Source organism: Anas acuta, chromosome 8, assembly GCF_963932015.1.
Source record: "Anas acuta chromosome 8, bAnaAcu1.1, whole genome shotgun sequence".
Taxonomy (NCBI): Eukaryota; Metazoa; Chordata; class Aves; order Anseriformes; family Anatidae; genus Anas; species Anas acuta.
The window spans coordinates 9,975,311-9,987,502 of record NC_088986.1 but is presented as its reverse complement, the minus strand read 5'-3'; the positions used below and the strand labels follow the sequence as shown (position 1 = coordinate 9,987,502).

The 12,192-nt window shown below is 48.3% G+C and overlaps 1 protein-coding gene across 2 annotated transcripts; it reads left to right on the top strand.

Moving 5' to 3' along the window:
• Positions 1-380: 380 nt before the first annotated feature.
• Positions 381-11,563, top strand: NASP (nuclear autoantigenic sperm protein). Of its 2 annotated transcripts, XM_068689967.1 has the most exons (15): positions 382-540; positions 1,606-1,656; positions 2,202-2,312; positions 2,861-2,941; positions 3,503-3,600; positions 4,312-5,199; positions 6,553-6,635; positions 7,389-7,474; positions 7,596-7,669; positions 8,690-8,878; positions 9,125-9,291; positions 9,695-9,748; positions 9,838-9,909; positions 10,859-10,990; positions 11,397-11,563. In XM_068689967.1, the coding sequence occupies exons 1-15, from the start codon at positions 479-481 to the stop codon at positions 11,448-11,450; spliced, it is 2,202 nt and encodes a 733-aa protein (XP_068546068.1). In that variant the 5' UTR covers positions 382-478; the 3' UTR covers positions 11,451-11,563. The 2 variants fall into 2 exon arrangements, with proteins under 2 accessions (XP_068546069.1, XP_068546068.1); XM_068689968.1 differs by lacking the exon at positions 10,859-10,990 and having other exon boundaries at positions 381-540.
• The last annotated feature ends 629 nt before the right edge of the window (positions 11,564-12,192 follow it).

Here is a 12,192-nt window from a genome sequence, read left to right as displayed (position 1 = left end):
TCTCCACAACACAGAAAGCCGTTACAGCAGGGTCAGGCCTCTACCCGACGGGCCATTTTCGCCCTGAGGGGAGCACAGTCCCCGCTGTGCTGTCCCTGAGGTAATTTTATTCCTGAGGTAATTCCACTCGCAAGATGTCCGCCCCGCGGCCCGGACTACAATTCCCAGCACGCCCCGCGGCAGCCGGAACCCCGTTCCTTTCGCTCCTCCCCGCCTCGCTCCGCACTACACTTCCCAGCGGGCAGCGCGGCGCAGCGGCGGCAGCCGCCTCTCGGGACTACATTTCCCATCGAGCCCCGCGCGCCGGCGCCCTGAGTGCCGGGCGGAGGGTGGGCGCGCGGCATGCTGGGAGCTGTAGTCCGGAGGCTGCGTGCGCGCGCCGCGAGGCGGGCCGGGGCGTGTCCTGGGGGGTATATAGGCGGCCGGAGGGGTAGGGGTCTGCACTCTGCCGCCGCCGCCCCTGTCTCCAGCAGCTTCTATGCAATCCTCGGCCGTCGCCGCCACCCCTTGCGTCGAGCCCGCGTCGGCCTCCCCGACTAGGTAGGGCCGGCCCCGGGCCCGCTGCGCGCGTGCGGTGCGCCGGGAGGAGGGGGGGGGGCGGCGGGGGTGAGGGGGGCCGCTTCCCGTGCGCCTCACAGAGCAACGGGGGGGCTGGGGGCGGCGGGCGGGCTTCCTTGAGGCGAGGGGGGGGGTGAGCGTGTGGCTTGGGGGGTGCTGGCTGGGCTCGGTGCCCCCTCACCTCCCCCTGTGTGCCCCCCCCCCCCCCCCGCGGGCGGTGGTACGTGCCGGCCCGCTCCGCCGCGGCCAGCTGGGCCCGCTCGGCTCGCGCCGAGGCACCACGTGACCCGCGCGCGGCCGCGGCCATCTTTGTTGGGGGCAGCCGACGCCGCCGAGCCTGCCCGGAGAGGGTCGGGGAAGCGGGGGGGGGGGGGGGGGGGGGGGGGTGGAGCGGTCACGTGGCGCGGGGCCGGCAGCCCGTGAGGAGCCGCCGGCGGGGTTTGGCGCCAAGGGCGGGGGCGGGGCGGCCGTGAGGCGGGAAGGGGCCATTGTCTGTGAGGGGCCGGGCACCGGCCCTGCTCTGGCGGCAATAAACAAATACACAGCGCTCACAGCATGGCTTAGCGCAAATAAAGGAGTGAGCAGCCCCCAGGCTTGGGTTTAACGCAAATAAACAACTCTCGGTCTTTGGTTTAGCACAAATAAATGGGTAAACAGCCCTCAGCCGTTTACTTAACACACGTAAATATGTAAACAACCCTCAGTCTGGGACTTAATGCATATAAATGAGGAAATAACGCTCAGTCTTCGACTTCATGCGTATAAATACATCAGTCAATAACCCTCAATCTTCGACTTAACGCATGCAAATAACCCTCAGTCTCTGACCTAACACACGTAAATAAATAACCCTCATTCTCTTACCTAAATAAATAACACACACAAATAAATAACCCTCGCTCTCTGCCTTAACACACGTAAATAAATCGATAACTAACCCCCACACCTTGTCGCTCTCCCCAAAACGCTGAGGGCTGGCGGCGGTGGCTGGGCACTGCTATGGCCCCCGGCCTCACACCTCAGCCCCGCTCCTCCTGTCCCTTGCAGGATGGAAGAGGAACTGGCCGCCCCCTCCACCTCCGCCGACAAAGCAGACGGGTGAGTGGGGCCAAGGATGCTGCTGGCACCTTGAGAGGGAGGTGGTGGGTGTGTGGCTGTCCTTGTCCTGCTGCCCCCGTGGGCATCTCCTCACGTCCTGCCCTGAGGTACGGGTGGGGATGTGCCCTCTGCAGCACCCTGCTTGAGGGGTGCTGAGCCAAAACCAAGGTTTGCATCCATCCATCTCCTCAGGTGCATCGTCAGAAGCCATAACCTGCACTTATTCTTCTCTTCTTGCAGCCGGCAAAGCCCTGTGCAGCACTGTTACACTGCTGTGCAGCCCCCTGGTATTGAGCCTCCTTTGCCATGCCTCATTCTGACAGCCACTTCTTCCAGCATTTGTTAGAATTAACCTATTTGTCCTTAAGCATCAAAACCAGAAGGTGATCCAGACTTCAAAATAAAATTACGGTGCTGCCAGTCACGTTAATGTCTGCAGCTCACTTAAACTGAGCTGCCTAGGTCTTGAGAGCTGGGTACGAATCCGACGTGTACTTTTCTCATTACTATGGAAACTAACAGTCCTGCATCTGATTTTCTCCTAGTATGGATGTGGATGGAGAATCCAAGAAACTATTGGGTTTAGGACAGAAACACTTGGTAATGGGAAATATTCCAGCTGCTGTTAATGCGTTCCAGGAAGCTGCAAGCTTGCTGTAAGTAGTAAAATGTTTTGTGTGTTTTTGTAAGGGCTGGCTTTCAGGTTGACTACACTGACGTGGTTCATACAAGATATAGGTTTTTACATTATGTATGTTGCTATATTTATAACACAACTGAGGAGAGTGCTTAGGTGTAGGACAATACTGTAGTTGCCGTGTAACTGGGACAGCTTTTATAATGATAATAATTGATTATGCGGTTCTCTAGGAAGGAAAAAGGATTTGATATTTTATTTTGCCTTACATAGTTCTGACGTAGCCTGTTAATGTGAAAATAAAGGAGTCGTGTAACTTGCCTGTTCTTTGCTAGTCTTGATCAGTCCCCGAGGGTGATAAGTCTTGCGTTTTTAGATTAACTTGCTTTGCTGGATGCTTCTGAGATACAGCTCTAAATAAGTGAGAGGGGCATCCATCCAATGTTCAAAAATGGAAGATGAGCTTAGGAAACTGATTCTTCTTGTCCAGGAATTCTTAGCTTTAAAGTTCAGTATCAAAACCTCCAAAAACCAGCAGAGGCAAATAATGCTTCATTACTTTTGTAGGGGTAAAAAATATGGTGAGACAGCGGATGAGTGTGCAGAAGCTTTTTTTTATTATGGAAAATCTCTCCTGGAGTTGGCAAGGTATGCTACCAGTTGCTCACGTACGGTGCCTGTCCTTAAATGTACGGTACGTTTCCTTCAGGTGGTTTATAGCTGAACAGTAATGGGTGTGCATCTTTCCCGAAGAAATAGGAGTGACTGTCTTAAGAGGCTGTAAAACTCAATTTTGAGAGTGAAAAATGGTATCAGAAATAAAGCTTCTGGCAGAAAAACATTTCAAAGTAGTATAGGTACTATGTGCTGTGGCTTGTTCGCTGTTATTTAAGCAATGCTTTGTAGTAGCTGCGTTGTTTTAGGAACCATTTGACAAATATCCATACTTCTCTGGAGGGAAATGTTATTTATGATGTTAGTAGGCTTATCTTCTAAGCACCTGTTACTGTCACGGAAGCATGCAGCGTGTCAGGCATCCAGAGCAGGAGTCTGGCTGGGGTAAAAGGTTCGTCCTCGTATAGGCAGGGTTGTGCTAGAGCCTCATGTGCAGAGTTATGCTGGGTGTAACGGGCCGTGGTGTTGTAGCTTCCACAGTTAAAGAGGAGTAATTACAGGAGCCAAGGGATAACAACCTCTTATTCCCTTTAGAATGGAAAACGGTGTATTGGGAAATGCCTTAGAAGGGGTGCAGGTTGAAGAGGAAGGAGAGAAAGCTGAAGATGATTCCGCCTTACCGGCTGCTGATGGTATGTAAAGCTGTCGGTTGTGCCGTGGAGGTACCGAGCTGCATTTTCTTGTCTAAATGGTCCACGTGCTGAGTATTGGCATCCCAGGTAGTCAGAAGCATTCTGTTAAAACTCCTAGCAGCCAGAATGGACTTTTGTTCTTCTAATCTTGCTTAAAGATTGAACAAAACCTCCCAAACCTCTACGAGGAACTGACTGCATAAGCGTGTGGGAAGGGTCACCAGATGTCTGTGTCCTGAAGCACTGCGCTCAGGCTTCCTTGAGCTTCACAGTCAACTTGAACTGCTTTGTAACCTTGTGGCAGTACAGTGTCTGTAGCAGGACAGCTCAGTCTGTAAATGAACTCCAAGGATGGTAACTGTGTTTTCCTACCTGCAGCTGGAGGTAATGCAGGGATTCTGTCGATCCAGACTCTTAAAGCACTGGCATCTCTTGCTTAGCTGTGACTAAAAACGCTAGCGCGCAAAACTGCACACTGCTTGAGCGGCCGCTTGCAATAATGCAGTCTGGGGAAGGGGAAGGGGTTTGCTTAGTCCGACTTTGTTGGTTGCATCCTAATAGCTTGTGTTGTGAAAAGGAAGTTTTTAGGAGCGTCATTTAACTTGATGACAAACCAACACGCTGGCTGAGGGTCTGAGGGTGGTGTTGTCAGTGCCCGTTAATGTCTGTCACTAAACTCGGAGAAATGTTTATGCTTCCTCAATCATGTAGAAGAAGCAAGGGAGGAGTTGAGAGAACAGGTATATAACGCCATGGGGGAAAAAGAAGAGGCCAAGAAGTCTACGGAAGGAGCTCCAGTACTAGCTGAGAAGGAAGTCAAAACAGAGGATGTGGAAATGGAAGATGGAACGGAAGAAAAGCCAAGGGAAGAAGCGACTGACATGGACATAAAGGTAGAAGAGACTAAAGAGAAGACAGAGGCTTCTGCGGAAAAAGAATTAACTTCAGAAGAACAAAGGCAGCAGATGGCTGTGGAAAAGACAACTACAAAAGAGGAGGCAGCTGTGGAAGAGAAAGCAGTGGAAAAAGAGCAGAACACAACGCATGAAGAGGTAGCAGAGGCAACGGAGGAGAAAGACAGAACGACAGAAGTGTCGGACAAGGAGCCAAAGGCAGCAGTGGAAGAGGCTAAGTCTACAGAAGCACCTGTGGAAGAGAAGGGAGAGGCAGGAGAGCAGATGACAGAAGCAACAGAAAAAGAGGCAGCCGTCAAAAAGGGAGAGGCTATAGAAGGGCAGGCAGAGGCAGCTGTGGAAGAGAAGGCGTTGTCACAAGAAGTGACAGCAGAAGGGCAGGCAGCCGTCACTGTGGAGCAGAAAGAAGCTGCAGAAGGGCAGGCAGAGGCAGCTGAGCAGAAGAAGGTGGAGAAAGAGCCAGCAGAGACAGCTACAGAAGAGAAACCAGCTGAACCTAAAGAGACAGAGTCCTCAAAGGACCTGGTGCCCACAGAGGGCAAGGAACCATCTAATGACGTGGAAGAAAAGGCTGAAGTAGCAGCTAAGGTAGAGAAAGAGGAAAAGAAAGATGACCTGATGGAAGAGGGTGAAGGTGCTAAGGTAGAGAAAGAAGAGAAAGATGACCAGATGGAAGAGGGAGAAGGTAACAGTGAGGAGAAAAGTACTTGTGGGTGGCTGACTTGATGGATTTGGCTAACACCGGGTAAAGTGTTCCATTCAGAATTTTCTGTTTGCCTTAGAATAAGGAAAAGGCACTGTAAAGGGGCTCCTGGGGACTTTATATCCAAGTAACTGGTTTCGGTAAAGTTTCAAGGAACAGTGAATAGTCTCGGTTTTCTCTAGACTAACGCTTAACTAACTGCAAAGCAAATCTTGCCTTAAAGCAAACTTACAGCCCTGTGAGATCTGTAAGTGATGGCTGGGCTGGTGGAGAATACTGAATGGATGTTCACTTGCATGCGTCTGGGTTTACTGCACTAACCTCCAAATAACTTGAAGCACACGTTGCCTCTGGTTATAACCGTATTTTATTTTAAAAACAGTGGAGCAGGAAGATAAGAACAGCTGAATGCAAAACAAGATGGTAAATTTACTTTTCAGAGGGTAGGGAAGGGACTTTCCATTAGAGTCTTTCTGGTAGTAATTAAAAGTGACAATTTGGCTGGTGAACCTAAACTTAATTTGCCCTGGGACCTGAAGGCTTATTGCATCTAGTGCAGTCTTCCAGCTACCTAGCTTTTTTTCTGCCATTCTGCTTCCCTGCTGCATTATGGCTGTTGTCAGGATTACGTTAAGTTGCCTGGCAGAAATGTGTGCGCTTTGCCAAAGTGGGACATGCGTGGTCTTAGAAGGCCACTGCCTTCTGTGGGCCAAGTTAATCAATAAACTGATCATTGCAGCTTGGCTTGTCAGCAGCTCGGCCTTGCTGAGGAGTATTCAGACCGAACAGTTCCGTGTGCTGAGAGGGCTCGTGCTGAATGCCGAGAAGGGAAGCAGTGCCTAGAAAGGTGTCTGGCCACAGTGACTGAAATGCAAACCCAGAGAAGAGTGACCCGCCCTTTCTTGTCCTGTGAAAGGACTGAAATGAGGAATGAGAATTCAGAAATGGTCTCATCTGTACGCAGCTTGGCAGCTATCTTGCTGGAAGCGCTTGTTATTTGTAGCATGAAGTCCAGCAACTGACCAGTGCCTCCGGGGCTGCTCAGGATCCCACGGCTTCAGGGGGGGTTCACAATTGGTGAGAAATGAATTCTAGGTGAGTTTCCATTCTAGTGTGAAGTTAAACTTAAAGCAAGGACTAAGGTTGCCTTCAACTACCTTAGCCTACAGCGCTCACAATTCAGCAAGATGGCTGCTGCTGGGAATCTAGTGTCACCCGTGCCCTTCTCGCGTCCCACTTCTAACCTCTCCCTGGAAGGATAAAATATTCTGCCTGGCTCCATGTGAAGGAAGCATCGTAACAGCAAGCGTTCTCATTTGTCTACTTTCCTTCTAGAAACAGAAGAATCTGAGGAAGAAGATAAAGAAAATGACAAAGCTGAAGATGATAAGGAGAATGAATTGACAGTGGAAGACAAGGTGAGGCTGCTGAGCTCTGATATTCGTACTCTTGAAGGAGTGATATCTGTCTAAATGTCCCTTTAAGTTTGTAAAAGCTCACTTGTGTTTCATTTAGTCCTGTGCAGGAAATCACTTCTGTTTAGAAACCAGCATTGCTGAAGGAAAGGGCATCGTTACGCATAGTCTGTATTGCAGGATCTTGTTCATTTTTTTTTCTATGAACTTGTGCTTATTTAGCTAACGCTGAAACAAATTCTTGCAGTCTATAGACCAGTGATGCAGCCTGGTAAGTGCAGGGGCGGGCTTCAGCAGGGAGGGCTGCTTTAGTTTGTCACTGAAGCTACTTACTCGAAACAATTCTGTGTTGGTTTGTTCTGCTGTTGTCTCACTGTACGCATCGAGTGCACCCAGTCCAATAAGTCATGATTAAGATGGGAAATTCAGTGGGAAGTGTTGTGCTGCGTAAATCTGAGGAGTTAGCTTGATGGAGCATTTCATGTTGAAGAAATCTGAGCCCTATCTGAATGGTGTGAAGCATGATAGGCACCTGTCTTAAACAGAGTATCTCTGCCTCAGACTACTGTAATGGAGCTCAAAAGCATTTGAGAAAAAAAAAAGGAACATCAACTCCTATAGTGATTAGCTCATCTTAATAGCAACTTAAACCTCAGTCTTACTCTCAGGATAATATTGGTGCTTGATGCCCTCTTATTTCTGGGGAAGCGGAGGGGAAATGCTGTATCAACTAACAGTGTAAATGTGCGTTTCTAGTCTTTACAGGAAAGTGAGGAGGAAGAAATTGGAAATCTTGAGCTAGCCTGGGACATGCTGGAGTTAGCAAAAGTCATCTACAAGAGGTAAAAACTGAATCTGCAATTTGGTTGTCTGTGAGAGAGTGGGAGGGAGTTGGGAGGCGGTGTAAGCATAATGCTAGGTATTTAGGTGTTCTCATGGAAATGTTTTTTTTTCTTGATTTAGAAAAGAAACAAAAGAAGCTCAGCTCCATGCAGCTCAGGCTCATCTAAAGCTAGGAGAAGTCAGCATTGAATCTGGTAAGCAGTGCTAATTCTTACCTATCAAGTGCTGGGTTTCATTTTGTCACTTCCTATTTCGTACTTCAGAATGAGTAGAGGTGACTGCAGTCTGATAAGACGAAGAGGCACATGTTTTTTCTAATTATAATAGTACAGCCTCACGAGAAGCCTTTTTAATCAATGGATGAACAAGTGAGTTCCTTAAACAGGTATTCCGTGCTATTCCAGAAGAGCAGGAGGAAGAGTTGAGTAAGAGCTGGTGTTAGAGCAGAGCACGAGGCTGTTTCATAGGCAGGGCTTGGTTAGCTTCAGAAATTGGGAAAGACTCTTTCCTTATGGAAGTACTCAGTCACTGAGCTCAGAGGGAAGTGTCACGTGCCAAGCCACTTCTGGAACGTAAAGACTGCGAATAAATGGCTGATGATTTTAGACTTCCTAAAATGGTGTGGTGCAGCTGGGAAAGACCCTGATGCACCAGGAAAACAGGTAGCAAGGCGCAGGTTTGTGCCTTCTAACATGTCTGTCTGCCCTTCACTTGAAAACATGTTTGTTTTGTATTTGATCTTGTTAAATAAAATGTGTCATCATTGGAAATAATGTGACAGGATTCTGGACAAGGGTTACAGTGAGGGTTGTGTTTTGTGTCAGTGGGGTGCTGGACTGGAAGGTGGCAGGGGACCACTCACCTCCAGCTCAGCTGCAGTTCTGCCTGGTTATATTCAACTGATAGGTAAAACAGCAGGATTAGTGTGGCAGGTTTTAGCTTGCCTGTTTAGTTTATTGTGGTATTGTAAACAGACAAAGCACCTCGAGGAAATGGACTCGATCTTTTTCTGAGGGGAAGGCAGTGTTGGACTGTGAGCGCTGTCACCTGCTCATAGGAGAGCAGCCTGTCACTGAGCTCAACTTACATTCCCTGCTACTTCTCTTCTTGGACTTAAAGAAGTGGAATAAAATACGTAGTAACTGAATAAGGGTGTGGATGGTGCTTAGATAAATGCGTCTTGTTTGTAAAGACCGTATGGCTTGCTCCTATAGAAAACTATGTGCAGGCTATAGAGGAGTTCCAGGCCTGTCTGGCCCTGCAGCAGAAGTACCTGGAGGCTCACGACCGCCTGCTTGCCGAAAGCCACTACCAGCTGGCCCTGGCCTACCACTACAACAGCCAGTTCGACGAGGCAGTGCTGCAGTTTGGCAAATCCGTAGAAGTCATCGACAAGAGAATGGGTGAGTGGATGTCCGAAATTGCCTAGCCCAACAGAGAGCTTTCCCAAATCAGAACTGACTTTGTTAATTTCCCTGCCAGCAATTACGTCTGCTTATTACCTTGTCATTCGAACGTTTGGTAACAGCCCAGCCTAACGTCTGAACAGCCAAACAGCACCTGCTGGTGGGCACTTGCCTCTGGGAATTGATAACCGAACAGGGACTTGGTGTGGAGGGGTTTTTGCCCTAATAACTATGTCGTTCTAGCAATGCTTACTGAACGAATAAAGAAGTCAGAAAGTGGGTCCCCTGAAGATGAGAAGGAGATCGAAGAATTAAAAGGACTTCTCCCTGAAATCAAAGAAAAGATAGAGGATTCAAAGGAGTCTCAAAAGAGTGCAAGAGTAGCTGAGCTGGCACTGAAAGCGACTCTGGTGAGTACATCCTGCTGTTGCCTTTCAAGCAAACATCCTTTCAGTGAGATTTGAAGTAAACCAGTGATGGGAAAAGTTCAGATCAAGAAGGGAATTAAGACAGATGACATCTGAAAAGATTAATAGGAAAAACGCTGAAATGAATTGCTCCAAACTGAACTGGACTTTGGTAGGCTTCTCGAGTAATTAAATACCTAAAGGCTAAAAATGATAGTCAAATGTGAGACTTAAATGAGTGTTACATCGCTACGTGAACCTTTCTTCTATCCTGTATGTAAGTGTAGAAGCAGAATATAAAGTTAAGACACGGAGTTAGGTTTTCTGCAACTAAACTAGTGCATTGGCCTTGTGGGAAGAGATGGCAGAATGTGCTGCTTAGCTGTTATCTTCTGCTTTTCTTAAGGTTGGAACTACGTCTGGCTTTGCACAAAGTGAAGACAGTGGTTCGGTTTCCACAGTAAGTCGAGCAAAGATGGATGCTGAGAATTCGTGACTGCTCTAAAGATTGCTGTTTGCTGTTAGTGATGTGTCATTGTTTTGTAATAGATTCCAGTTAGAAAAGCAGCAGATGGAGCATCTCAGTGTGTTACAGACATCTCTCACCTGGTCAGGAAAAAGGTGAGTTCAGAAATGACGAGTTGAACAAACAGGTGGTTAAAGTACCCCTGGCTTAACCTCTAGTTGGATTTCTTAGCTTAAGGCTTTTTCTCAACTTAGTTCTATAACACCTGGAAAAAGAAAAACACTCTAAAAGTAATAAGAGATGGTGTGTGAAACTCCTTTCCACTGGGAGCTAATCAGTCTGGGAACCATCCAGCCTCCAGGAGAATAGTTGGTGATGGTTCAGCTCTCTGCCTTACCCACACTGGTTTAACCAGAGCTGAATTGTGTGGCTTGTGGAGGAGTTCTCTAAGCAAGTGCCCTGTTCTGCTGAGAGCCTGCAAGAAGAACAGGGCAGCGTGTAGGTCTTGAAAATTAAAGGCAATTAACCAGGCTGAATTGGATTCCCTTCTTTCCAAGTGGAAATGGAGAATTGGACTTGCAAAATACCAAAGCCAGTCCAATTGTATAGCTGTGCTAAATTGCCTCTTAATGAGAAAATAAAATATTTTAAAAGAACCTAGTGTTCAATGCGTAGTTTTTGTTTCTTTTTCCCCCCAGAACAATTTCTGATATTGCTAAAATTATCCCACATGGGATATTGTTCTTTATATTGTATGGTGGTGTGGCACAGCCTTGTCAGTTATGTTAGCCTGGAATTACGTGGAATGATTTTTACAATCACAGCGTTAACATGTTCCCCTGCCAAACCCTAACTCAGGATAATTCAGCATTATAGATACTAGTAATTAAATAATATCCTCCTGGTTATACTTTGTGATTGAGACCTTTGTGCTAAAGCTTCAGAGCTTCATTTAAATCCTAATACTTAAGTATTTTTTTTGAATCTGGCTTTTGAATCTGGCAAGTGGAGGTTGAGTAGATAATGTGCAATGACATCTGGATGCTAACTTTCTAAAAACACTTACATTTGTCCATAGTGAAGACTAAACAATTTTGTCCTCAGAGGAAACCAGAGGAGGAGACTCACCAGGGAGACAATGAAGCTAAGAAATCTAAACCAGAACCGGCTGTCAATGGTGGTGGTGCTGCTGCTGCCCCCAGTGGAAAGGAGGTTCCAGAAAAAATGGAAGAGGAGGTGGGCAGTAGAGTCAGGACATGGTGCCTTGTGTTTTGTTTTGTTTTGTTTCCCGTTCTGTTAAGGAGTGGTTTTGTGCGTGGCTGGTTTTATTGCCTGCTGGTCTTCACAGGGTTTCCTGCACGAGGGGGAGTGTTCCAAGCTGCCGGGCTGCACGTTGTGCTGTGGTGTCTGACACCAAGTGAGCTGGGCAGATAACAGGCTGCGCAGCTGACGGGAGGGACAGGAACGTGTGTGCTGGGGCTCTGGGGCTTGTCGGGCTGCTGTTGTAGTTCTGGACTCTGAAGACCAGCAAAGCATGCCTAGTTTTGTTTTCAAACCACAAAAACAGTGAATGCTGCATGCATTGATGCTGTAATGCAGTGTTTTGTTCTGTTTCTTAAATCCAATACTTCTTTTCTTTCAGGCAGAGAAGAGGCCACAAGCAGAATCAGGGGCTACAGTTGAAAGCACAGTATGATAATTCTTTAACCTCGGACACTCCTCTCCTTACAAGGAAAATGGTTTTGTATATAGTGTATTTTTTCACTTTTTGGCAACTTTTGTATGACTTCAATAAAGATTGTAAGCAAATGGTCCTTGTCCTGCCCTTCCCCTTAAAAGCTCCCCCCTCTGCTCCTCACTGCCCTGGGGGTGCAGATCTCCCCCCAGCCCCTGTTGGGCTTGCAGCTCCTGGGCAAAGCCTGGCCTGCTGCTGTGGCACCTCCCCTGGCCCTGGGGGTGTTGGGGAGGTGCGATAAGAGCTTGTCTGGCCCCTGCAGCCAGTGCTCAACCTGCGCCTGTGCCCTTCTGCTCTGCCACAACGCCTCTGTTCACAGGGAGCAGGGGGCAAGCGCTTGGTGGTGCTTCCCCTGCCCTGAAGCCTTTCCCAGGGCTGTTTGTGCTGGAGGTTGTGTTCCCTGCATCCCTTCTGGCTTGCTGTGGGCAAACCGCTGCATTTGGTCACGTTCATCCTGGCTGGGATCAGAGCAGAGCTGTGGCCACAACTCAGACCCCAGATTCTGCAGTGCTTTAGTGCTGGGCATGAATTTCTGCATCCTCAGGGCTGGGGCAGGGGTTCTGCTCTGCCTGTTGTGCTTGGAGGGCTGGGTGGTGGAGGGGGCACAGCACAGCCTGCTCCTGGCTCAGGGACAGGTACATTTGTCAAAAAAGGCCGAGAAGTGACGAGCAGCAAGGGAAGCCATTTATTAAACACCCAGCAT